This window comes from Acinonyx jubatus, chromosome A3 (genome assembly GCF_027475565.1).
Source record: "Acinonyx jubatus isolate Ajub_Pintada_27869175 chromosome A3, VMU_Ajub_asm_v1.0, whole genome shotgun sequence".
NCBI classification, from domain to species: Eukaryota; Metazoa; Chordata; class Mammalia; order Carnivora; family Felidae; genus Acinonyx; species Acinonyx jubatus.
In genome coordinates this window covers 25,005,951-25,033,276 of record NC_069388.1, presented here as the reverse complement: position 1 = coordinate 25,033,276, position 27,326 = coordinate 25,005,951, and the positions used below count along the sequence as shown (strand labels likewise).

The following is a 27,326-nucleotide window of genomic DNA, read 5'->3' as shown; positions in this document are numbered from 1 at the left end:
TGCCTATGTACTCACAGGCTGTTTATTTATCCAAGAGTAAGGAGGAGAGAGGATGAAGAGAAAAACCAGATGCCCCAAGGTGGTGGAGCTGAGGGGAGAAATGAACAGAAAGGTTCTTCCTCTTTCTCTTGCCATGGACCCCAGGGAACTCCCTTCAGATGAGGCCTCTGAGGGTGGCTTAGGGGCCTCTAGGAGGCCTGGCAGTTGTTGTCTGGGGTCAGGATCCCCACAGGGGCAGGTCCCAGGCTCGGAATGGCTTTTGTGTACACAAAATATCTCTCTGCAAAAGGCACTGATGTGGAGATGATGGGGCAACTGGGAGGCTACCCCATCACAGGCAGGATCCACTGTGTCCTGAGTCTGGGTCCCAGTCCCAAGACTGTCCCAGCCTCCCTTAGAAGCTGGGACTCTGCACTCTTGTTCCTTTCCTCTCCCTTCCCTCAGCCCAGTGGTGAGCAGGCAGTCAGCGGAGGGCCAGGTCAGGCCATGTGGTAGATACCCTCTCTTCAGGGCTAGTGCATCCGGTGATCTCTAGGCCAAAAGCCCCAGGCGGGTGACTTTTGCCGAGAGGAAGGAGTGGATGATGAAGACCATGGTTTTGGGGCACGAATGCAGGTCCAGCTGCTGCAGGGTGGATGGAAAGAAGGGTCAGGAGCCCCATCCAGCCTGGCCTCCAGGAGAGCAAAGCCCCCCACGCCCTCTACTCACAATCTCTCCTTCAGTACCCCCGAAGTCCAGGAAAAGGAGGCTGGCACCATCATCTGAGGACATCTGCAGCTTCTCAAAGGGCTGCCGGAGCAGCACAGCTCGGGCCGCACCGGGCTCAGCCGCCCACAGCGTGAAGCCCTTGTCGATGTGCACAGAGAGGGTACAGGGACGGCCATTCCACGTGCAGGCTGCAGGGAGGCATGTGGGCACAGGCACAGCCAGCACCTCAGGGACCATAAGCCCCACCTCCAACCCTCACCAGCAACTCCGAAAATGGGGCTTCAATACCACCAGAGATGGGAAGCTTACTGCCTATTATGTCATCTGTATATTCACCCTGCATGGAGTTGCCCCCACCCTAAAATACAGAAAACGGGCCCTCAGAGAAACAATACCCCACTTCTAGTCCCACTTTCAGCAACAACAAAAGTGGAACCAGAAAGAAGCACCTGGGTGGCTCAGTCGGCTAAGCATCGGACTTTTGATTTCGGCTCAGGTCATGATCTCATGGTTTGTGGGTTTGAGCCCCATGTCAGGCTCTGTGCTGACACCATGGGGCCTGCTTGGGATTCTCTCTCTCCTCTCTGCCCCTCCCCCACTTGCGCTTGCTCTCTCTCTCTCTCAAAATAAATAAATAAACTTTAAAAAAAAAAGTGGAAAGGGAAAGTTTAAACTCTGCCATGTACAGAAGGCCCATTCCCTCCCTCCCTATAAAGGTATCAGTAGACCCACCAAGCATGGCCCTTGAAGACCTTAGAGACCTGTAGAATTGCCCCATTAAACGTGAATTTCAGGTAAACAATGGATAATTGGGACATACTTATGCTAAAAAGGTGTTTGTTGTTTATCTGAAATTCACATTTAAGTGGTGTCCTATTTTTATTTGGCAACCCTACTCCAGGCACAATCTCTCACAACTTCACCACTGTAATCACAAAGCCAGGGCAAGAAAACCCAGGGAAAAGGGTCTCACTACCCACCGGGGCACCTGCACAGCCAAAAAAAAAGAGACTGTGGAGACCCCAAACCCCACTTTATATGCCCCTCCTGAAGCACCTGAAGAAGAAAGTTTGAATGCCTCTGGGGGTAAGAGGCTCATTACCAGAGAGGCACTCCCAGATCCACCCAGCCCACCTGTAGACACCTCCTGCACACCCTCGGCAGCCCGGTGACAGCCATCCACCAGTTGGCGGGTCCAGGCAGCCAGCTCCTGTGGTGACTCCACGCTGAACAGGTGAGTGTCCACACCGTGACGTGTGCCCGTGCGCAAGGCAAAAGAGAGCTCTGCATCATAGGGCACCGAACCCTTGGAGGGGCCTGAGTGCACCAGCCTAGGGGCAGGGGGCAGAGGGCTAAGTATAAGGCCTCAGACAGTCAGGAAATAGTTCTGGGCCAAGGGGGTGGTGACCTGGGAAGGGACCTGTGACTCCTTTACCATATAATCAGGGAACAGGACTTCCAGAAGGGCCCCGATTGACTCACAAGAGCCCACCTCTTGCCACCCTCCCCCTTGATCCCTCTGCTCCAGCCATACTAGTGTCTTCAGACACACCCAGCACATTCTTGCCTCAGCACTTCTGCATATGCTGTTCCCTCCATCAAGTACACTCTTCCCCGATTATCTGCACGACTCACTCCCTCACTTCTTTCAGATCTTTGTTCAAATGTTGTCTCCTCTGAGAAGCCCTCCCTAAACTTCCTGTCTAAAATAGTACCCCTGGCACTCACTAGCCTTACTTTTCATCATGATACCAGAAATTATACTTATTCTTTATTTGTTTCCATTGGTTTTTGATTGTCTCTTTCACTAGAATATCTTCTAGGATAAGAATTTTTGTCTTATTTGTTCACCACTCTATTTTCAGCAATTAAACCAATGCTGAGCATATAGTAGATCTTAAATAAACTCTTGTGACCTGAATTCATGAGTCACTTGATTAGTTTGGCAATCCATGACCTGCTCGTCCTTGGCAGACAGGCAGCTCCTAACACATAGGCCAGAGCCCCACCCAGAGGAAAAGGCATGAGCAGCAAGGGCCTGGGCCTTCAGTTTCATTCCCATTTGCTGTGTAACCTTGGGCAGCTTACTGCCCCTCTCTGGGCAACAGCCTCAGAGTTCTGGCCCTTAGCCCTCTTCAGTTCCTCATTCCACACACACTCTCTCTTGTAGCTTCAGCTCCCCCCAGAGCTGCTGCTGACACCCAGTTTTCCATTTTCCAGCCCAGAACTACAAACCCACAAGTCCCCAAGATTCCTTTCTAAGCCCCTCTCTGTCCCCAACACACTGGAGCATCTTGCTCCAGCCTCCCCGCTTTGCACTCTCACCCCTAGTTCCACTGCCCACCGGACCCCAACTCCAACACCCCCCCATTCATCCATTCATCCTGTCCACCTCCCTCACCCTCCCCATCTGGCAAACACTAAGCCCAGTTAATTTTACCACCCGTGTGTCTTCCAATGCAAATGCGGCCTTTCTTCTCCATCTGCTGCCTCCACCCACCTCCACCATCTCTCCTGCATGACTGCACCAGCCTCCCAGCTTCCATCCTGCCCCCTCCACTGAATTTTCCACATGGCAACCAGAGAGAGTCTTCTAAAACACAACCCAAGTCACCTCACTCCCAGGCTAAAACCCTTCCACTCCGCCACAACTCTTAAGATAGAACTAGCATTCCTTAACCAGGGACTAGAGGTTCTGTAAGATCAGGCCCTGACAACTCTCTGTTTCATTTCTCTCCATTTCTTGTACAGATTCTACATACTGGCTATAGCACACTCAAAGATCTATGAACATGCACCAGCCCTTAATACTTCTGTACTTTTGACCGTGTTGTTCTGTGTGAGATGACCTTCCACTCTTTCTTAAAGAGCAAACTTCTATTCAACCATCAAAGTCCAGCTCAATATCACCTCCAGCTAAAGCCTTCCCCATCAGGCCAGGCAGAGTTAAGTGGTTCCTTCACCTCCACGCTTGAAGGCTGTCAGCCTCCCCCACCAGACTGGATACTCCCTGAGGGCAGACTGTTGGGATCAGCTCCCTGTCCCCTGAACTATGCTCCACTAGGTTGGGCAGAGTAGGTGTCAATCAGTGAGTGACTGGTGGGACCTCACATCCTTCTGTTGCAAACCGCCATCTTACAGATGAAGAAACTGAGGCCCAGACAAGATAGAGGTTTGCTTCAGGTCACGTGGGAAATAACTCAGGGCAGAGTGGGGCTGGGGTCCCCCACCTCTGAGGCCCATCGAGAGCATCATCCCCCAACCTCTGGGTGAGACATACACCCCTGCCTGCCCATGGATACCTGGTGGCAATGAGTGGGGCAGTACGGGCTGGCTGGCTCAGAGCCTCCCGGGTCTGGGGTAGATGGCAGTAGAGAAGCAGCTCCTTCTCGGTCAGCAAGGCCAGGGTAGGTGCCGTGCCCCCACCGGGCAGCTGCAGGGGGCAAGGCAACAGTGAGGTGGGGCAGGGAGGGGAGAGGTCAGAGGGCCAGGGTGGAGTGAGATGATAAATGGGAATGGGGTTAGCTCCAGGGGAGGGGATAGAGGTAGCAGACAGATGCCTGGCCCAGCAGGCACCTGCTCAGTCAGCCAGCCGATCTGCTTGATGTCCTGGCTCCCAGCTGTGCTGGTGGCTGCCAGCAGTGCCTGCAGCTCGTCCTTGACCCAAGGCATCAGAGCGTTGACTTGGGCCTGGATGGCAGCTGCCCACGACTTTGCGCTAGCCTCATCTTTGGCCCTCAGGAAGAGGGTGTCTTGGCCATCTGCTGAACAGATCTCCAAATACCTGCAGGCACAAATAGAACGGAGGGGAGGACAAGTCCATTAGGCTGCAGCTGCCCAACCTTGAAATCTGGCCCGAAACCCCATTCGCTGCAAGACCAGGAGAAACCACAGGGTGTCCACGAGACAGTCGGGAGCGATACTCACTGCTGGGGCTCCAGCCCAAACTGGGGCTTCATGGGGTCAAGGGACAAGAGACTACGACATACATACACAGAACCATATACATACGAATTAAACACATACTCAAACATGTGTGATAGGAGCCAAAATCACTGTGTGAGGATTCGTGATCTTACTCTTTTCTCCTGGTTTCTAAGGAGAAGGATTCTCCTGCTAGACCAGCTCCCAGCTCCCAGCTTTTCCTTTGTGGCACAGGACCAAAGTGATATACTGCAAGGGGGGCGGGGAGCACAGAACCTGGAGAGGCTTGAGAGGCCAAGTCAGTCTACACAGAAAGAGCTAGAGCTGGAGGAGTGAAGGAGGAAGAAGGGAGGAGGGATTGTGGACAAGTGTGGGGGACGAGTTTCAGGGAGGTACCAAGAGGACTAGTGACAGGGAAAGGATTTTAAAATGTTATGTGGAATATTAAAGATTCGCTCCTCTTTGGCCTTTCTGTAACAGATGAAGCAGGGCAGAATCTAAAAGATGGCTCACACAATACCCAACCCCCTTCACCTTTGCCTCCCTCCACTGCAGAGCGAGGAAGCAAGATACTTGAATTCCCACCTCCCTTGCAACCAGGGCTGGCCAGGGGACCCAGGTCTGACCATGAGATACAGCCAGAAGTCTCTGGGGAGGGTGCCCCCTCCCAAGGGAAGGTAAAGCTTCCCTAGATGTGGTGGTTACTCTCCAAAGATGGCCTCCACCAAATCCATCCCTCTCTGAACATCCAGTCCACTTTTCTCATCAAGAGGTCAAGCTTATTTCTCTTCTCCTTGACCTTGTAACTTGGTTTGACAAATACAATGTGGCAGAAGTGACATTCTGGCATTCCTGAGCCACCACGAAATCCAAGTACCCAGGGACCAACTACCCAGATAGAACAAACAAGGCATGTGGAAAGGACTTCTGGAAAGAGGAATGCTCAGCCAGCCCCTAGCTGTTCCAACCGTTCCAGCTGAGGCAGCAGACATGGGGGCAAAGCGGCCATCTTGTACTTCCAGCCCCAGCAGGTGCCACACAGAGCGGAAGAACTGGCCAGCCGAGCCAGCCCGGGTTACAGAATTGTAAGAAATAATAAACTGCTATCTTCTAAGCCACTCAATTTTCGGATGGTCTGTTATGCAGCAAAAGAACAAAATGCAAGGAGAAAATTTCCTTTGCCTTTTGCCTTCTTCCCATCTGGAACATGGGCACATGTTTGGGCATGCAGCCACCATTCTGCCTCCAAGAAGAAAATACACAATAAAAATGGCAGAGGAAGAAGCTGGAAGGCTGGTTCCTCAAAGGCATTCTTGACCCATGTTTCTTAAACATGTGGAAAAATAAATCCCTCATTTATTTAAGTCATTGCAGATTCGCATTTCTGATACTTGTAGCCTGACATAATCCTAAAACTTAGTAAAAGCTTGAAATATTTTTCATTTTTATTTTGGTTACCAGATTGTGTTCCTTTGACTGGAACATTGTGCCAATATGGAACCACAGTTATATTCATGTTACACACATTACATATGTGCACATGGTCGAGCACGTGTGCATGCATGCACATACACATATGAATATTAACACAAACATGCACCAACACGTATACACAAATCTACACCCATAGCCATGCAAATGCGTACATATATACACAAAGTTTTTGCATTTACACATCAACTACATGTGCACACACAGAAATGTGTGATATCTGGGATCAGGCTGGAAACCACGATTAACCTAATCATGTAAGTAAGTCTCAGGAAGGACTAATACCACCTTACCTTCACTCAATACAAAAGCCCCCTTTGGTGGAACACCTTAAGTGACCTGTGAATCACCAGTTCTTGCTTCATGGGGGCAGTCTGGGGCTGGGGCATCGAGTAGTGCTAAAAGATTTGGATCTGAACCTCCAGGTCAATGTTGGGCATCTGCCTGGCCTTGACCCCGGCTGTAACTAGGACCCACAGCACAAGCCTTTTATGCTCATGCCATATACACACTACCCCCAATACTGCATACCCCACTTGATCAACATATATTCCATTCACCCACCACCATCACTCAGGCACCTACAATTTCTAAAGCAGAGAGGGCTACCTGGAATGAGGCAAGTTCCATCCCTTCCTGGTTGTGTGATCTTGGGCAGGTTACTTCCTCTCTCTGTTCTCATCTACAAAATGGGGGTGAAATAATAGGACTTTGCTCATAGGGTCGCTGTGAGAGTTGAATTAAAATGTGCATGGTAAACACTCAATATTGTTGGTTGTTACCAATCTTACCATCAGTGACCTGTTAAGGGCTGCTCATATGTGAAGGATGGTATTTTCCATGGCCCTGACACGAATGTTACTAGACATCTAAGAACCTCAGCAGAGTTAGAAGAGACTTGAAGGGACCACTGGGTCTGAAAACTTTATTTCCCAGTGAGGAAGCTACAGGTCAGTGAGGAAAAGGGACTAGTCCATGGAGAACCAGGACTGGAGCCCAGGGTTCTTCCGCAGACCAAGCTCCTTCTCAGATGTGAACTGCTCAGAGGAAGAAGAGAGAAGCAAAGCATACCATCATCCCCTTAATTTCACTCTTACATCCTTCAACAAACATTTCTCAAGCCCCACTATGTTCAGACTTTGTACTGCCCACTTGCAACACAGGGCTATCTTTCCCTTGGCCCCACCACTTAACACCAAGGCGTATCCGTCTGAGCTGCTCCCCACCCCAGATTTACCTGGGCTCCGGGTCAGTGGGGGTGCACCTCCTCGAGACATATGCCATCTTCAAGGATATGTGTTTGGCATCACTGATGTCCCGGGGTGGGGGGCCAGGGGAAGACAGCTGTCGCTGAAGGGGTGAAGCAGGAGGCGAGTCCCAGCCAACCGAAGTCCCGCCGGCAGAGTTCTTGAAATACGGTGAGACCTCTTTCATGTACTTGACTGGTCAGAGCACAGGTCAGTAGTTACTGTTGTGACATGGGCTCCCGTGTGGCACACATCACAACTGTCAGTAATTCATAAGGGTTTAATTTATGTCCAATATCACTATCCTTCTCTAGGCCAAAGTCTCTGACAGAGCAGTGTGGTAGAAAATACTGGATGCATGCCAACATCCAAGCTCTCATGTTTCCCCTGGTTTATAGATCCATGCCACCTGGAAGAAAGACCACAGCTCCCAGCCTCCTTTGCAGTTAGGTGTGGCCATGTGACTAAATCTAACCAAGTAAGCAGAAGCGTTTGGATTTTGGGGATGACTGCCTAAAGGGAATGGACAACAGCTACAACAAGGCAGTGAAAGAGCACTGAACAGGAGTCAGGAGATGTGACTGCTCTGCCACAGCCTCCTTGTTTGCTTCTATTTCTTCAGCCTGCTCATCTGCAAAGAGGAAGCATTGAATGAGATAGTCCTGTGGGACAGGCTGGCAATTGTCATCCGATATAGCAATAGCCTCCCAGCTTAAGACTTCATTTTCCAGGCTCCTTTATAGCTATACGTGCTTATGTGGTCTAGTCTGGCCAATAGAATGAGAGCAGAAGGGATGTGTGCCGCTACCACATTCTGCCTATTAAAGAAAGGGGCATACCCTTCCTTTCCTCCTCTTTTCCCCTGACAGAGTTGAGCTAGCTGGGACACAGACTGGTGAAGCACCATCTTGACCATGAGGACATGAGCCACAGTCTAAGGGAGGCTGACCACAAAACAGAAACAAATGGATGCTGGCCCTTGGAGATGCCATGTCAGACTTGGACTGTTACCTAAGAAACATAGCATAAGAAACAAGCAGCATAACTTGTACCCTAACCAATATAGGTGCTCTTAGCTCTGACCAAACATCATTGAGTAAGTATAGTAGACACCTTCTAAAATAGCATCGTCCAGGGGTGCCTGGGTGGCTCAGTCGGTTAAGCGGCCGACTTTGGCTCAGGTCATGATCTCATGGTCCGTGAATTCGAGCCCCATGTTGGACTCTGTGCTGACAGCTCAGAGCCTGGAGCCTGTTTCAGATGCTGTGTCTCCCTCTCTCTGACCCTCCCCCGTTCATGCTCTGTCTCTCTCCATCTCAAAAATAAATAAACGTTAAAAAAAATTTAAATAGCATCGTCCAACAGATTTTTCTGTGATTATGTTAATGTTCCATATATACACTGTCCAATACAGTAGCCACTAGCCACATGTGGCTATTGAGCACTTGAAATGTGGCTAATACAGGTGAGGAACTAAATTTTTACTTTTATTTAATCTTAGTTTAAAATTAAATTCGAATAGCCATTTGGAACTAATGGTGGCCACACTGGACAGCAGAGTTCTAGGATAACAGCTTTGATCTACTTCTCTGCCCAACGAACCCAGAAATTCACATTCGGATATGTGATCCTGCCCTTCTGGATATGCTACCTGGACCAGAGCGAACACCTGACCCACACTAGTATACCCAAATTGACAGTAGGAGAGATCCTCGGCTGGTATCTTGAACAAACTTGAATGCTATGGGGGCAACGACCTTCTGCTGTGAAGAGGAGAAAGCTGGTTTATAAGAGAGAAAATTAGTGGAGATGCATGTTGAGAGACAGAGGGAAGGCCCTGCCAATCACCGGTTAACGCTCTTGTTTCTGATACTCGTCCTTTAGAATGTCAAACTGCCATCCCAACAGGAGTTGTGATATTTGCAACCAAAAGAGTCTTCACTGGGGCCTCGACCAATGCCTTTTTAGAAAAGGCAGATCTCGCTAACAATGCAGCTACAAGTGAAAGGCAACATGATGAGAAGGTTGATCTAAGAAGAGCCTGTGGGAGTACAGATTCAGAAACAAGTCAGTTTTCTTGAATACCTACCATGTGCCAGGTATTGGACTGGCCCTAGGTAGGACTGGAATGGTAAACATATGCACTTGCGCTACCCTTTCTTTGTCCCTTGCTCATGGAAGACACCATAAATCAATCATAGTGCTTTATGGCAGCCATTACCAATCCATCAAGGCTAATTGGTAATAAATATTTTGGTCATTCTTGTTATATTTATTAGATGAGTTGGGCTGCAAATAATAGAATATATGATAAAAGTGCCTTAAGAAATAAAGATATTTATAATTTCACATAACAAGAAATCTAGGGGCACTTGGCTGGCTCAGTTGGTAGAACATGCAACTCTTGATCTCAGGGTTGTGAGTTCAAGCCCCATGTTGGGTGTGGAGTCTACTAAAATACAAATAATTAAAAATTAAATAAAATGCTATTAAAAAAATCTAGAGGAAGGCAATCTAGGATTGGTTCAATGACTCAATTAAATTGAAAGCAGGGTAGACCTCTGTGCCATTCTCTTGGCCTTCCCCTCATGACCACAAGATGGCTGCCACAGCTCAAGCCAAACATTCCTTACATGACAAAACCCAAAGCAGGAAGGGAGAAGACAGGCAGTAAAAGGTTTTCTCCTCACAACTCCCTTATCAGAGAGGTAAATATTCCCATGAAGCCTTTTATCTCATTGGCCTGACTGGGCTCCATGCCCACTTCTAGCACAATCATTAGTAAAAAGGGAATAGTCATGACTTAGACCAATCACAATTCAGCCTCAGGAGCTGAGCATATTTCCACCCAATAAAATCAGGCTTCTATTAGCAAGGAAGAAGGGGAAAGAGTTGGTAGATTTGCCCTAGTATCTGGACTGTTCCAAATTTTTTTAAGTTTATTTATTTATTTTGAGAGAGAGACACCAAGCAGGGGAGGGGCAGAGAGAGAAGGAGAGAGAATCCCAAGCAGGCTCCACACTGTCAGCACAGAGCCTGATGTGGGGCCTGAACCCACAAACCATGAGACCAAGACCTAAGCCAAAACCAAGAGTCGGCCACTCAACAGACTGAGCAACCCAGACACCACTTTCCCAATTCTGATGAGTAGCAGTCTCCTCATCCACTAAGAGGTGCCTATGCCTGCTAGCCCTTAAGAAGCTTCCATTACTCTCCCCTCAACTACTATGCCCTCATGGCCATCTGACTTGCTAGCCATCTGACTTCTGCAGTCAAAGCCCAGCCAGTATGCTCTGCCTGAGAGCAGACAAGCCAAGAAGGGGTGAGGAAGCAGCTCTTGGCCCAGCTCCCTGGAAAAAACAGATAAGAAGCTATTTCTATCACAGAAGACTGTCCCTCAGGTTCAGACAGGATCCAAGACAAATAGCAGTGAGAATGAAAGGGAGTTACAAACCCTATTGGGGTTGGAAGAGCAGTTAAGTTGAAAATAAGTGCAGGATTTTTTTTTTTTTTTTGAAAGAACCAAGACTAGGTCTGAAAGTTGGGAACTAGGACTAAAATTGACTCAATGACTCATCCTCATCATTACAGCAGTGACTTACCCCAGGACTGACTACTGGATTATGTCTCAAGGGGTGATAGAGCTGGGACACATCACAGCCTATCTGACAGCCAAACCATTTCCCCCTTTCTTTGCTAACAGAACTCTGAGCCCTACAGATTGGGCTTCTCCCCAAACAAGGAAGAAAATCATGATTGGTCAAAGTTAATCATGATCTTTCCATCCCTCTTGCTTGTGATTGGTTTAGGTAGAGGCAGATGATACAATTCTGGCCAATGAGAAGTGAGGGAAAGTATATTCCCTTCCCTTCCTCTCCTCTAGCCTTTAAAAGTTGCTGGGAGGGAAGTTGGTCCCAAAGCAATGATAGTCACTTTTTTTAAATTTTTTTAAATTTACTATTTTATTTATTTTGAGAGAGACACAGAGAGAGGGGTGGGGAGAGAGAGAATCCCAAGCAGGGTCCACACTGTCAGCTCAGAGCCAGACATGGGGCTCGAACTCACAAACCATGAGATCATGACCTGAGCCGAAATCAAGAGTCAGACGTTCAACCAACTGAGCCACTTAGGTGCCCCAATAGTCACTTTTTAAGTACAAGCATGCTTAAACACACTAAGAATGGTGAGGTGTTAAATTAATTTACCCTACGGACATGCTGCTTTTAGGTATTCTGGAAGAAAACTCGTTTCCTTCAATGTGTCAACCTCTTTGAATTGAGTCCTGTTACTTGCAGAGAAAAGCACCCTGATTGATACAGTCCTCCCGCCCACTACACCAGATGGGGAGGCTACAACTGATATATCCCCCTGCTGTAACCAGCCACATCCCTCCCCTGACCAAAGTCCTGCCCTGGCTCCCATCATCAAAATCCAAGACTCTTCAGGACCTGGGCCTTGCCTACACCTGGCTTTACCTCCTGCCATATCCCAAATCTCACTCTCTAGTCTAATCATCCTGGCCTTCTCAGAGCTCAAAGAAACTGTATGAGTTTCCAAATGTCCACACCTTTCAAAATGCAGTTCCCTTTGCACAGAATGCCCTTAGTACATAGTTTAGAGACAGGCACTCTTGAGTTTGCATTCCAGCTCCAGCACTGTCTAGCTGTGTGACCACGGACAAGGAAATTCAATTGTCTGCAAGTTAATAACAGAGGAATAACAATGTCTACTTCAGAGAGATGTTAGAATTAAATGAGATGCCATAAAACATGTGGCACAAGTCGGGGACTCAAGAAACATGAGTTTCTTACCTATCAGCTACCCCTGCCCTTCGTAGAACTCTGCTGTGATTTTGTGGGTTGGGGCTGTCTCTCTCACAAAAATGGAAGCTCCTAGAGGACAGAAGCTGGACTTGACTTGAACCCAGAGTTAATGTTCTATGAATGGAGAAACGAATGCCAGGGCCAGACAGGTTCATTCAAGAGGGAGAAGTTGCCACAGCCCAGCCCAGCCCAGTCCCGTCACCCCACTAGGAAGCCTTTCCAGATGCCCACTCTGGATCCACCACACCCATCACTCTGCAGACCCCTAGACCACACTCCGCTATGTGTCTGTGTGGGAGTTTGTGGGCCCCACCAGGCTGGGAGCACTGTGAGGGCAGGGACCTCATCTGACTTATCTCTCTGTCCCCAGAATCCAGCAGGGATCTCCTATGCTACGTGTTCAGCAGATGAACATTTGTCAACTTTGAAGCCAGAGAAACTGCTAGAGCCCCTGCTCACCCGTCTGGGCCATCCCAGAACTGGGTCCTCCTTCTCCTTTCCCACAGAAACATACTATAAATGGACAGCCTACCAGCCGGTGCCCAAAACAGGGCTTGGGTTTCACAAACTAATTGGCTTGTCCCAGAGTTGGGGGTGGGGTGCTGGGGGCCCCAGAGTATGGCCATAAATAGCCCAGCTCTGAGGCCTCCTCCCTGCTCTGATTTCTGTCTGAGTCACCCGACCAGGCAGGGTGGGGCTATCCAAAAGCAGTGGCCTGAGAGCTGATGGCCCTGTGGTCAGCATTCTTGAGACTCCAAAGATAAGTCCAGCTGGTATCTACACCCTCCCCAGCCAAGCTCCTGGCCCAGGAGCCCCAGGAGTCTGGTAAAGCAGTGACACATGGGCTTTTCCTCCCCAAGAAAGCTAAGACATACATAGAACACCCTGCCCCTTGCAGAGGCCCCAGTTCCCAGGGACTTCCTGCTCTGCCAACAAAAGACAGGCCCCAGCCCTGGCCCCAAAAGATTCTACTAGAAACACAAGGAACTGAGACAGGGCAGGACCATTCACCTGGCCCAGTACAACTGGGAGGGAACATATGTGCTTCAGGGATACATCTGTTTTGGCTCAACATAGTATTCCCAGCACGTATCCCAGTGCTCAATAAATGTTTGTGACTGAATGTGCTGGCTGTGAGTCTTGGCTGAAGCCTGCCATCTAAGCTCAAGCTGTTCCTTGTCTGTTCAGTGGGTGGTCACTTACTTGCCCCTACCAGAAAGTACACGGCCTATCCAATTGTTTACTAGGCTATACTCTCTCCTCCAACCAAAATGTCAGTTCCATGAGAGCAGGGACCTATTTTCTTGTTCACTACAGGATCCTCAGAATCTAGTATAGTACCAGGTAATCAGGTACTGACATATAGTACCAGGTAATCAGGAAGTATGAGATTTGTTAAATGAATGAATATAGACAGGCCTGAGGCTTCTCATCCTGGAAAGAAAACATTGAATGCGGGCTCTGAAGTGAGGCTTGGGTTGAACTTCGTTGCTCTGTGACCCTGAACAAGTGACTTGATATCCAAGATCTTCCATTTCTTCATCATTAAAATAGGAGTAAAATATATCTACCTCCCAGGGTATTGAGACTCAATACCTGCAAAGCACTTTGCCCTGCTTAGCATAGAGTAAGTCTTCAATGAACAGCAGTGTGGTTGTTATTTCCGCGGCTGTTCTCAGTATGACTGTATAAGGGGAAGGGCACAGGAAGCATGATAGGCAAAGATTTTAATCCGGGCCCTGTCACTTGCTATGTGGCATTGGCGAGTCCCAAGGTCTCTCTGAGCCTCATTTTCCTTACCTATATAATGGGCACTGATGTAACAACTCTCAGAGTAAGGTATTATGTGGATTAGTGTCCAGGCTGCCCACTGGCCCACCAAAGATGGTGTGGAGAGGACATGTGGTTCCAACAGGCTCTGGAAGGAGTGACCTTTAAGGTCCTGCTGGTCCAGCAAGGCTAGGTTATAAATAGTTCCCAGCCCCTGGCAGGCCCTGCGTTAGGGCTGACCAACAGAGCCTGAGTTGCTACACTCTGGGGCATAAAAATCTCCCCTTACTGCATCCTTGTGCAGTACAGGGGATACCATCTCTCAAGATCCTAAAGGCATGTGAACCCTTTGACTTAACAATATCCTTTGCAGGAGCCCCGCTTCATATGAATGCTCACGGGTGCACAGAGGGCTCACAGCACCACTGTCTGGGGGCAAAAGGGTAAGAACAACTTGAATGTCCATGAGCAGGGGTGGCTAAATACAAGACGTGAGCTCCCTGATCAGCAGACCGCTCAGTCTTGTGCATGGCTGTATCCATGGTGCCTCCATCGAATCCTGGCACAGAGCAGAGGTGCAGTAAATACTTGTTAAATGGGGGTGCATGGCTGGCTCAGTCAGTAGAGCATGCAACTCTTGATCTCAGGTTCATGAGTTCAAGCCCTACACTGGATATGGAGCCTACTTAAAAAAAAAAAACTTGCTAAATAAATATATGAATCCCAATAATGGGATATTACCCAATCATTAAAAAGAATGAGACAGAGGGGTGCCTGGGTGGCTCAGTCAGTTGACCATCCGGGTCCTGATTTTGGCTCGTGGGATCAAGCACCATGTCAGGCTCCACATTGGGTACAGAGCCTGCTTGGGATTCTCTCTCCCTCTCCCTCTGACCCTCCCTGCTCCTTCTCTCTCTCTCTCCCTTCCTTCCTCCCTCCCTCTCTCGAAAGAAAGAAAGAAAGAGAAAGAAGAAGAAAAAGAATGAGATAGAACTACATGTACTGAGTTGGAAATATGTCCTCCTCAACTTGTTAAATGATAAAAACAAATATGGAAACTTTCTGAAAGTGTGAAAATATCAACTATGGTTATCTCTTTGAAAAGAGAATTGCTTTACATTCTCCTGGGTTCTTTTTAAGCACATATTGCTTTTTACATTTTTTATAATTTTTTTAATGTTTATTTATTTTTGAGAGAGAGAGAGAGACAGAGCCAGAGAGTGAGTGGGAAAGGGACAGAGAGAGAGGGAGACACAGAATCCGAAGTAGGCTCCAGGCTCCGATCTGTCAGCACACAGCCCAACGCAGGGCTCAAACACAAGACCGTGAGATCATGACCTGAGCCGAAGTCGGACACTTAACTGAATGAGCCCCTGAGGCGCCCCACTTTTTACATTTTTTAAAAATCTAGTTTACTTCAAAAAATATACCACCTCAGGATGCCTGGGGGGCTCAGTCGGTTAAGCATCCGACTCTTGATTTCGGCTCAGATCATGATCTTGCCGTTCATGAGTTCGAGCCCCATATCAGGCTCTGTTCTGACAGCGCAGAGCCTGCTTCAGATCCTGTGTCTCCCTCTCTCTCTCTGCCCCTTCCCTGCTCACTCTCTCTCAAAAATAAATTAAAAAATTTTTTTAAAAAGAAAAATACATAGCACCTCATCCCAAACCATCTAAGAAGGATTCAGAGTTGAAGCCCGCATCAACTCAATAAGCAAAGGGTTTCAGGACCTTAGTAGTGGGAGAAAGAAGCACTTACTGAGTGCCCACTATGGACCAACCACCAAACTTGACCCTCACAAAAACATCTTCACCTAACTGCAACAGTTCAATGAGAAGGGTCTGGATCCTTATGTAACATGACTTGCAGTGCAGTATAAATACTTAAGAACATAAGTTTTTGCCTCTAACAGATCTGAGTTCAAATTCCATCTCTGTGTGACCTCGGGAAAACAGCTTTATCTCTCTGAGTCTCAGTGCTCTCATCTGCAGAGTGGGATGAATAACAAGCCTAATTCATAGAGGTCGTTTTGGGGATTTGATGAGAAAATAAATGGAAGGTACTTAGCACAGTGCCTAGCACACTGTAGGTGCTCAATAAAAAGCAGACACCATCATCACTATTATTATCATTATTATTTCTTCCACCACCATCAGCAGCCAGACTCATGCAGTTAATTGGGGCCAGAACCTGTCTCCAGAGCCCCACCGGCATTTTAATCAAGATCCAGGCAGAGATTAAGCCAAGTTTTATCTATAGGGAGTCACATGGCCCAAAGCCGTGTGTGTGCATGTATGTGTGTGTGTGTGTGTGTCCAAATAAATGTTTCCTTGAGAACAATGATTGGAACAATAGGTGTTTGTGGCCATGGGAGGACTAGGCGGGGGCTCCATTCGTGACTATGTTCCCAGGTCAGAAATCTCTCAGGCACCTCAGGGGCACAGCATCATTTGGCTAAGCCAAGCAGGATAGCTTCATATTAGTTGCATCCATTAATTACATCCCTCTTTTAACAGTAGTGATATATTAAGCCAAATTTGGGGCAGGACACTTGGAAGTCCCCATCTGCCAGGGGAGGACCCAGCAGGAGTTCCAAGGACTTATAACCAACATTGTCAGGACTTAGTCAAGCCCAGCTTGAGCCTTGAGCCCCATCTTAAACATTTAGAAAAGTCAACTGAAACTGACATGGTTAAGGTAAAGTAGAAAGGGTCAGAGATGTACCCCACAGATCATTCCCTACTGGCCAAAAGCTAATGTGTGCCAGGCATAGGGCTCTGAGACAAACTACACATGAGTCCTGCCCTGAAAGACCTTCAAGTATACTGGAGAAAACAGTAATGATGGCTGCTGCTGATATAAAGATGATAAAGGCTGACATTCACTGAATGTTTGCATGTGAAAGACATTGTGCTACGCACTCCAAATGCATTGTCTCATCCTTAAAAATAGCAAATAAACTAAATGATCAAATACCTACTATGAGCACTGCCCTTGGTGTTTTATTTTTTAATCTTGCAAATAACCATGCAAGGCAGGTATTACCCAAGGCTGAAACAATATTGGCTTCTGCAACCAGACAGAGCTCAGTTTGAATTCTGTCAATTTCTTAGTCATACGACCTGAAGAAAGTTATTTATTCTCAACAAACCTTGGTGACCTTGTCTGTAAAATGGGAATTATAGCAATTCCTATCACTCTATACTGCCTTTTATCATGAATATTTATGGACATGCTACTCTCTGCCTGTTATTCTTTTTTAAGTTCATTATTTCTGAGAGAGAGAGAGAGAAAGAGAGTAGAGGAGGGGCAAAGAGAGAGGGTGAGAAAGGATCCCAAGAAGGCTCCATGCTATCAGCACACAGCCCAACACAGGGCTCCATCTCACGAACCATGACATCATGATCTGAGCCGAAATCAAGAGTCGGATGCCAACCAACTAAGCCACCCAGGCGCTCCTACACCTGTTATCTTTTAAAACTCGACCGTTATGTGGAATGTACCTTCCCTACTTTGTACAAAGTACTGAAACTGACTTTAATTTTTACTGTCCTCTAGTATTATTATTTTTTAAAGATTTGATTTTTGGGACGCCTGGGTGGGTCAGTCGATTAAGCATTTGACTCTTGATTTTAGCTCAGGTCATCATGATCTCACAGTTCATGAGATTGAGGCCTGAGTCAGGCTCTATGCTGACAGCACGGAGCCTACTTAGGATTCTCTCCCTCCCTCTCTCTCTGCCCCTCCCCTGCTTGCTCTCTCTCTGTTTCTCAAAATAAATAAATTAATTTTTTAAAAAACCTCTTATTAAAAAAATTATTTTTTTTTAATTTTTTTTAATGTTTATTTATTTTTGAGACTGAGAGAGACAGAGCATGAATGGGGGAGGGGCAGAGAGAGAGGGAGAATCGGAAGCAGGCTCCAGGCTTTGAGCCATCAGCCCAGAGCCCGACGCGGGGCTTGAACTCACAGACCGTGAGATCGTGACCTGAGCCGAAGTCGGACGCCCAACCGACTGAGCCACCCAGGCGCCCCTAAAAAAATTATTTTTAGGTAATGTCTTTCTTTCTTGAGAGAGAGAGAGAGAGAGAGAGAGAGAGAGAGAGAGAGCGAGCATGAGCTGGAGAGGGGAAGAAAGAGATGAAGAGACAGAATCCAAAGCTGGCTCCAGGCTCGGAGCTGTCAGCACAGAGCCGGATGTGGGGCTCAAACCCATGAGCTGTGAGATTATGACCTGAGCCGAAGTCGGATGCTTAACCAACCGACTGAGCCACCCAAGCACCCCTATATTTAAGCAATTTCTACACCCAACTCACAACCCCAAAGTCAAAAGTCATATGCTCTACCGACTGAGCCAGCCAGACGCCCCTGTCGTTTAGTATTATTTTTTAAGGCATCACAGGGTCACTGCTGTCCCCGTCATGCCAGACACACTGTGGGCGGAGGGAGGGGAGGCATTTGGCTGTCTCTCCCTTTGCTCCCAGGCCTGTCTCCAAGGGCCCAGGCTCCAGGTCCGTGGACACAATGGGCCTCTCTAAGCAGCAGACAGTTGGCTGCCAGCTTGGGCCCAGATTCCGATTGCGAACACATCCCTGTGGCTGAGAATAAGATGAAGACATTTGTGCAAACCCCTGAACTAGCAGGGGAAAAGGTCTACAAGGCAGGCTAGGGTTACCGAGGCCTAGCTGAACCCCTGACTTAGGTCAGAGAAGTAAGTCTGGCACCCAGAGTTTGCTAGTGACATCTGTCCTTCTAGGACGTTCTCTGGGGACTCTGTACCCATTGAACCCCAGGCCTCAGGAAAGATGCCCAGCTGCCCCGCCAGGTTCACATCCAAAGGAAAAGCCATCTTTCCATGGCCCCTTGGACGTGGCCCCAGGACTGGGATGGGGGTGGGAAAGTTTTGAATGATGTGGCTAGTAATTAGGCTGGAACATAGGTGGAACATAGGCCCAGAGAGGGTCCCAGGAACCCTGAGTCCAGACTGATGAAGCTACCAGACCCTTACCTTCTCCATAAGCTCCATCAGATCTCAAGGACCAACCACATGCCAGCATCCTGGCTGCCTCATGTCCTCCAGGCTTCTCAGGTCACCCCTGCAATTCAGACTCTTGACCCCAGTGCCTGCCCCCACGCCTTTTCTGCCTTGGGTGAAATTACCCTTCCACAAATATGCTGTACTAGGAGAGCACCTTAAAAGAGACTTCAAATAAGAAAAAGCTGGAAAAAAACAACAAGAAGGCCACGACCTCCAGACTCTTCCTCTTATCCAAGCCTGCTTAGGTGAAACCATCACCATCTCCTTCCTGTTCACGGCCCCAGCTTCCTCCCTGCCTTTCTGCATCCATTTCTGCCTCCCTCCAAAGGGAGTGCCAGGCTGGTGCTGCTAAAACCCAGATCTGCCCATGTGCTGCTCCTGCTGAGTCCCCTTTAATGGCTCTCTGTTTCCTTCCAGAGGAAGTCCAAATGCCTTTAGCCTGGCATTCAAGGCTCCGAAGTCTCTCAGTCTGGATACTCTCCTCTTTCTCCACTCCCTTCCTTATACCGTAGGCTCAGGATAAAGCTAATTACTTCCCAGGCAGCTCCCCAGGTAAGGCAAGTCATTGACTTGACAAGACCTGAGGTCTTGTTCACACAGCTCCCCTGCCTGGAATGCCCTTCCCCGACCCCATACCCACATCTGCTATGGTTCATAAAGTGCCAGCATTCCCCCCGCCCCTCCAGGAAGTCTTTCCTGACTATCCAGAGAGAAGTGACCACTGTCTCCTCTGACCCATGGACAGATTCCCATCTCAGCACCTGTGACACGTTGGTAATCTAGCATTTTTGCTCAGCTGTCCCCCCACCCCACTAGACTGAGATTCCCCTCAAAACCACTGAGGAGACTAGTATAAAAGGAGAAGGAAAGAGAAAGCAGAGAACACTCTCATCCAAAAGGGAGGAATAATATGGGAAGATTATAAACAATTTATGCCAACAAATTTGACAACTTAGATGAAATGGACAAATTTTTTAAAAGACACAAACTACCAAAGCTCACTCAAGAAAAAATAGATCATCAAAATTGCCCTATTAAGAACACGGGAAATGCAGTTAAAAACCTTTCCATAAAGATGGCTTCCCTGGAGAATGCTACCAAACATTCCATGAAGAAATAATATCAATTCTCTATAAATGTGATGGGACAGGAGGGTAATTACTAACATTTATTGAGTGCCTACTATGTGCCACATCCTATCTGGGGCAAGAGATAGGCCAAGCTCCAGCCAGAGGCCTGGGGCAAGATTTGCCAAGGAAAGATCTTACCCTGGGAAAAGTCTCAAAAAACGTTAACAGCTGAGGACTCCCAGTCTTGGAATGGTACACTTCTCTTCCCTACTGTATCCATGATACACATTGTTAATCACTTCCAGCTCCTTTCTGCTGAGCCCAGACAAGACGCCCCAATCCTTCCAAATACGTGACTCCCAGTAGCCACCAGGGAAGATGGCACTCAAAACGAAAGCTACTGATCATCTCTGATCTGGTCTAATCCCAACTGATAGGGAAACTGAGGGCCAGAGAACACAAGGGTCTTACCCAAGGCCAGAGATTCATCACAGAGCGGACAGATTTTTTTCATTTTTATTATTTTTTTTCAAATTTGTATTTAAATTCTAATTAGTTAACATATAGTGTAATATTGGTCTCAGGAGTAGAATTTAGTGATTCATTACTTACATATAATACCCAGTGCTCATCATAACAAGTGCCCTCCTTAGTACCTATCACCCAGAGAGAATTTTAGAAACTGATTTTTAAATAGTTTCTATGAGGGGCCCCTGGGTGGCTCAGTCAGTTAAGCAACAAACTCTTGATTTTGACTCAGGTCATGATCTCATGGTTTGTGAGTTCAAGCCCCGCATCAGGTTCTGCACTGACAGCACGGAACCTGTGCAGAACCTGCTTATAATTCCCTTTCTCCCTCTCTCTCTGCCCCTTCCCCGCTTGCACGCGCTCTCGCGCTCTCTCTCTCTCTCTCTGTCTCTCTCAAAATAAAGAAGTAAACTATAAATAAATAAATAAATAAATAAATAAATAAATAAATAAATATTTGTATGAATGAGGCAGTGTTTATGTTTTATCTCCTCCACCAGATAGTGAGCTCCTGCAGGAGAAAACCTGGGTCTGATTTAGCTTCTGACCCAGTGCTCTGCACACCAGGTACACAGTAGGTGTCTATAAATGTTTCTTGGCTTAGTAAGGCAGGAATGGAGTACAAGAATTATACAGAAGGCTTGGGTATTAGCTCCTGAAGCCAGGAGATACCTCAAGCTTCTAACACTCAAAGATGTTATCTTCTCAGAATGACTCATGCTGAGAGCCCAGATAGACATTCTCACCCCAAAGATGAAAGCATGAGGAGGACCTCAGCGTGAATTAGAAATGTGCCTGCAGTAGAAATTTTACCATCTACAGATTAAACTTTCAAATAGCAGAACCTAAAAGAGTTCCTCAAGTCAACCAAAGAATGACATTTTGATGAGTTTCAACTGCATTACTGGCTATAAATACCAAAGTAATGAGGCATAGGGTAGCGGAGTCTTTTATACCCATATCATTTATGAGTGATCTTGTTATTTAACCTTGCTGTTAAACTATGACTGTTATACTTAAGCTTCAAGGGCCAATACTGCAGACTTGACTTTTTTAAAGTGTACATTTAAAAAATACACCAGTGGCATTTAAATAGATACATCGAAAATGTAAAAATAAAAACAGAAGTGAGAAAGAACTGAGGTCAGGGCCACAAGAATGCCAAAGATCACCCAGAGCCTGTTTGTTTCTGTGGCCTCTTGGAGACCTGTTTGGGAAAACAAGGGCCACCTATCAGGATTCAGGCTTGGGGCTCAGCTCAGCAGCTTTGCTAGCCATGGCATTCTCCATCAACCCCCGCCATCTCCCTGTGCCTGTTCTGGGCCAAGAGCCAAACACACATTCCTCAGGCCCCCACAGCTTCCGGAACTGACAGAGGGGAGTTTGAAGAAAGGGCTGAGCAAAACAGAAACCTCCTGAGTGAGATGGCAAAAGGCAGATATGGGACAGTCACAGCAAGAGACTTACAACAAGTGATGGGGAAACTGAGGCCCAGAGAAGACAAAGGTCTCATCCAAGACCACAGAGTGCGGGGATAGTGGAGAGGAACCACCAAGGTCCCTCCTCCAAAACTCTTCTCTGATCCTTGCTGGAAGGATCTCATGTCCTGCAATGTAAAGGCCAAGTCCTCTCCCAAGGGAGGATGGGTCTCAGGGTTTTAAGGACCCTAGAGCTGGGAGCTCTCCAGTTTCCTCAAGAAAGAATATTAGCTGCCTCCTCCCTAGGCTCTGCCCCCTCCTTCCCTGATTCACTCACTGGGTGGAGGATCCTGCCATGTACCTTTTGTCCTGATCACACAACCCAGCAAGGGTTACAGAAATAACCCAGAAGTTAAATCTCTGTTTTACAGGTGAGGAAACTAAAGCCCAGGGAAACGAAATGACTTGTCCAAGTCCACAAAGCTAATGAACAGGAGAGAGAAAATGAAAACTAGGTCTGTCTGGCTCTGGGCCAACTCTCCCACCACCACGCCATACTGTCTCAAGGCAGGTCCCCAAGTTCTGTCTCTGTTTTCATCTCTGCCCACCTCCCAGCCCCCACTGCTGGGCTGCAGCCACTTGAAGCCTGGGGGAAATAGGAAAGAAGTGAATATCCTTGGGGTCCCCGGTGCTTACCCTCCAGCACCACCTCTTTGCCCGTCTTCTTCAGGACCTGCACCGCCTCATCATGGGTAGCAGAGGAGAGATCCTCCCCATTTACAGACAAGATGGCATCCCCCACGAAGAGGGCCTCAGTCTGGTCAGCTGCCAGGCCCTTGAAGATCTTGGAAATGAGAATAGGCATCTTGTTCTCTCGGCCCCCTGCACAGGCACAGAAAGAGGGAAAAACTGAGGCAGACGCTCCAATGCTTGAGAGTCACACGAAAGCAAAATTCTTTCTTTTCCTTTTTTTTTTTAAGTTTATTTATTTGGAGAGAGAGACAGAGAGCATGAGTAGGGGAGGGGCAGAGAAAGGGAGGGAAAGAATCCCAAGCAGGCTTCATGCTGTCAGCACACAGCCCAATGCAGGGCTCAAACCCATGAGCCGTGAGATCATGACCTGAGCCAAAACCAAGAGCCAACTGCTTAACCGACTGAGCCACCTAGGTGCCCCAAAGCAGAATTCCCTCTGAAGGCCTACCTCAGTGACCAGCCCAGTGCCAAGAAGGTGGCGATGAGAGAGTTAAGAGAATCTCAGAAATTAGTCTTAGAAGTCTGGAACACTAATAAATCATTTTCTAAATTCATAATGTAGTTTGGTCACTGGTGCTTTGGGTGTTTGCCAGTGTTTGAGTAACTTACAAAGTGCTTCAATAGTTTTTTCTTAAGTATTTTGGATTTTAAGTAATTTTCCTACAATGGGGGAACCCACTGATACTCCTTAATCTGGAATAAAGATAGAAGTCAGCTATTGCTATGGCCCCCAAGTTCCTCTTTAGCAATCAGAAAGTTTGACAATCTAGGACCCAGCTGTAAACCAAGGCCTTAAAGTCTAGATTTCAGGAATGCCTGGATGGCTCATTTGGTTGAGCATATGACTCTTGATTACAGCTCAGGTCATGATCCCAGGGTTGTAGGATCGAGCCCTACGTCAGTCTCCACGCTCAGCATGGCTTAAGATTTTCTCCTTCTGCCCCTCTCCCCCGCCCACTCTCTCTTTTCTCTAAAAAAAATTTTAATGTTTATTTTTGAGAAAGAGAGACAAAGCGCCAGTGGGAGAGGGGCAGACAGAGAGGGAGACACAGACTCTGAGGCAGGCTCCAGGCTCTGAGTTGTCAGCACAGAGCCTGATGTGGGGCTCAAACTCACAAGGTTCATGACCTGAGCCGAAGTTGGATGCTTAACCGACTAAGCCACCCAGGCGCCCCTTTCTCTCTAAAATAAAATAAAATAAAATAAAATAAAATAAAATAAAATAAAATAAAATAAAATAAAATAAAAATTTTTAAGTCTAGATTTCAAAAGCCTATCCAAATTGCATCTCTGGTGCAAAGAAAGCTAATACATCTTACTGAATGATAAATTCTTGAATATCATTTTTATTTTTTTAAATTATTTTTAATGTTTATTTATTTTTGAGAGAGAGAGACAGAGTGTGAGCAGAGGAGGGGCAGAGAGAGAGGGAGACACAGAATCGAAGCAGGGTCCAGGCTCCTGAACTGTCAGCACAGAGCCCGATGTGGGGCTTGAACCCACAAACTGTGAGATCATGACCTGAGCTGAAGTCAGACACTTAACTGACTGAGCCACCCAGGCACCCCTTGAATATCATTTTAAAATATGAATCGTCATAATAGTTCACATTAGTTCCACATACCAAGTGCCAAGCACTGTGCTAAATGCTTTCACTGTTGTCTCACTGCATCTTTACAACACCCCAATCACACATGCATGCTCAGTTTCCTATCAGGAAAAATGAGGTATGGAGAGAAGCCCAAGGTCATCCAGCTAGTTAGTGGCCGCAGAGCAGTACTTGAACCCAGGTCTCCTGGCTCCAGAACCAACACTCTTAACCCTATGGTGGACTGCAAGTCAGGCCCTCAAATATCATATCACCAGTCCACCCCAAAATATTGAAGATGAGGAACTAGTTGCCCATAGAAAGAAGGTCATTATTTCAAGGTCACACAACAAATTGATGGCAAAGGTAGGACTAGAATGCCTCTCCTGACCCCCACACAGGCTCACTGCACTGCACAGAGCTTGAAGCCCAGAAAGGAATGGGTTTCTATTTATACCTGCTCTTCTCCACCTGAAACTAGGGACTTCAGTCCAGTTTGAAGCTATGATCATTCTAGGCTGCCCCAGGCTGGTCTGGACCCTGGAAGGGAGGTTATCGTGGCAACAGGAGCTCAGTCTCTACCAAGGAAGAACTGAATGGAGCTGACACTTTCCCTGACCCCTCCTTTTTTTTTTTTCCCCTGACCCCTCCTAAAAGTACCTTCCCACCTAGAACTATGGAGCTAGGGCGTAACTTTACCTGACCTTGGAAAGTCCACGCTCTCTCCAAGTCTCAGCTAGTCTATCTATAAAATAGAACTCTGTATTAACTCTAAGTTCCTCCCTCCTTTGACATATTGAGTGTGCAATTTCTGGATTGATCTGTTGCCCTTTCCCATTCTGGAATTTAGGGACAAGACTGGTGGGGCGCCTGGGTGGCGCAGTCGGTTAAGCGTCTGACTTCAGCCAGGTCACGATCTCGCGGTCCGTGAGTTCGAGCCCCGCGTCAGGCTCTGGGCTGATGGCTCAGAGCCTGGAGCCTGTTTCCGATTCTGTGTCTCCCTCTCTCTCTGCCCCTCCCCCGTTCATGCTCTCTCTCTGTCCCAAAAAAATAAATAAACGTTGAAAAAAAAAATTTAGGGACAAGACTGGTGCCCACTCTCTGTCTTCCCCATTTCTCCCTTTTAGATTCCTTTGGTTGGCTGCCTAGGAATCTGCCCTTCCACAGGGAAGAACCAAAACCCCTCGGCACTTAAGAGGCCTGATAATTGAAGTTCAAATCCCAGCACTGTCACTCACTGTGTGAGCGTGGGAAAATTGTTTTACTTTTGTGAGTCTCACTTTCTTCACCTGCAAAATGGAGATTATGCTCCCCACTTTTTACCATTTCTTGCTGGGATGAAACAGATCATAAACCTAGAGTATTGGGCACAGCCTTCAGCACACAGTGGTAGCTGAGTCACTACCATCCCCAGCCCCTCACCCAGGCCAAAGGGTCTGGAGACACCAATGAATAAGACCCAGCACCAGGGAGAGAGACCTGCATATTCAAGATGATACAAGGGCTGACACCCCTTCCCAAGACAGATAGCAACCTGAGAAGCAGATGGGTAGGAATGGTAAACCCAGCGGCTGGGAGTATGCAGAGATTTTAAGCACTATGGTTAGTTGCTTTGGGAGTCTTTCCTGGGTTCTGTTTTTCCTCTCATCTAACACCAAAAATTAACCAGGAACCTACTATGTGTTGGCAGGGTGAGTACTTCAGACTCCTGTTCTCAGAGAATCATTACAACTCTATCATCATCCTCATTATATAGTAAGGAAACTAAAGTTCAGAGATGGGAAGTGATTGTCTAAGTTCACATGGATCCAGGACTCAAACATAACCTGGTTGCAACCTAAAGAAAGCTCTCTGTATTGGGGATGAGATTTCTCAGAGAGGCAACTCTATGGTCACCCCCTCTCAATTCTGGGCCAGGTGGAGATGGCCGGATCAGGAAACTCAAACCCAGTTGTCAGGACTCTCCACCTAGGTACACAGGGCCCCGGACCCTCAGATTTCTAGATCCTTTCTGGACCCGGGTCTGTGAGCCCAGCCTGTCTACCCAGGTCTCCAAACCACCCTTGTGCTCCGAACTCGGGGCCTTACCCCTCCCCTCCACCTTGGTTGTGTCCCAGGGACTTCCTCCTCCTTGCCTAGGAGCTTCCCAGGCCTCAATCCCCTTTCTCCATCCTTTGCTCCCCTGGGGCTCCTCTTATCCTTCATGTCCATGCAACCCCTGACATCTCTATGCCTCCACACAGAACTCCCCACCCACCTGTCCTCGGTGCTCCCCAACCCCCTCCACCTGTGCCTTCCGGAGGAGGCCTCCGACTCCCAAAACCCCTCCGACCTTGGTGCTCAGGTGTCCTCGTTCCCTCTGTCCCCTCAGACACCCTCCTTGCCCCCAGACAGAAATCTTCCAACTCTATGTCCTCCGTACGCTGCCAGCCCCCGCGACCTCTGCGCCCTCGGCGGCCCCACAGACACCGCGACCCCGTGCCCTCGGTGCCCCCGGTGCCCCTGAGCCCACCTTTGATGCTGATGCCCAGCCCGCCGGCGTCGGCCTTGCGCACCGTCACGCGGCGCCGCTGGAGCAGCAGCGCCTCCGGCAGTTGCGGGGGCGCCGCGCCGGGCTCGGCGGCGCCGTTGAGCTGCGCGGGCTCCGGCTCCCGTGGGGCGCCGGGCTCCGGGCCGACCTCGCCGTCGGCGGGGCTCACGGTCAGCGCGTCCTCCGCCAGACTGAGCAGCACCCGCTGCCACCTCTCGGCGCCAGCCCCCGGGCCAGCCCCGGCGCGCAGTTCCAGCAGCCCGGTGCGCGGGGAGCGCCTGCCTGACGCCATCTTCGCCTCCGAGCCCCCGGGCCGCCGAGCTCGCCTAGCCCCGCAGTGCCCGGCCCGCTCCGACCGAGCGCCTAGGGCAGAGGGCAGCGGGGGCCCAGCTGGGCCAGCCGCCACCCTACCCCCGGCCGCTGGGGGTGGAGCCTGGG

At 48.3% G+C, this 27,326-nt stretch overlaps 1 protein-coding gene across 1 annotated transcript; it reads right to left on the bottom strand.

Annotated features, from left to right (window-relative positions):
* On the bottom strand, positions 1 to 27,326 carry SNTA1 (syntrophin alpha 1). The gene is made up of 8 exons (XM_027069865.2): positions 26,871 to 27,326; positions 22,714 to 22,899; positions 7,361 to 7,565; positions 4,285 to 4,492; positions 4,011 to 4,141; positions 1,843 to 2,039; positions 709 to 896; positions 1 to 624 (listed from the first exon to the last, which is right to left on the bottom strand). Exons 1-8 carry the CDS (start codon positions 27,178 to 27,180, stop codon positions 532 to 534), a joined length of 1,518 nt encoding a protein of 505 aa, XP_026925666.1. The 5' UTR covers positions 27,181 to 27,326; the 3' UTR covers positions 1 to 531.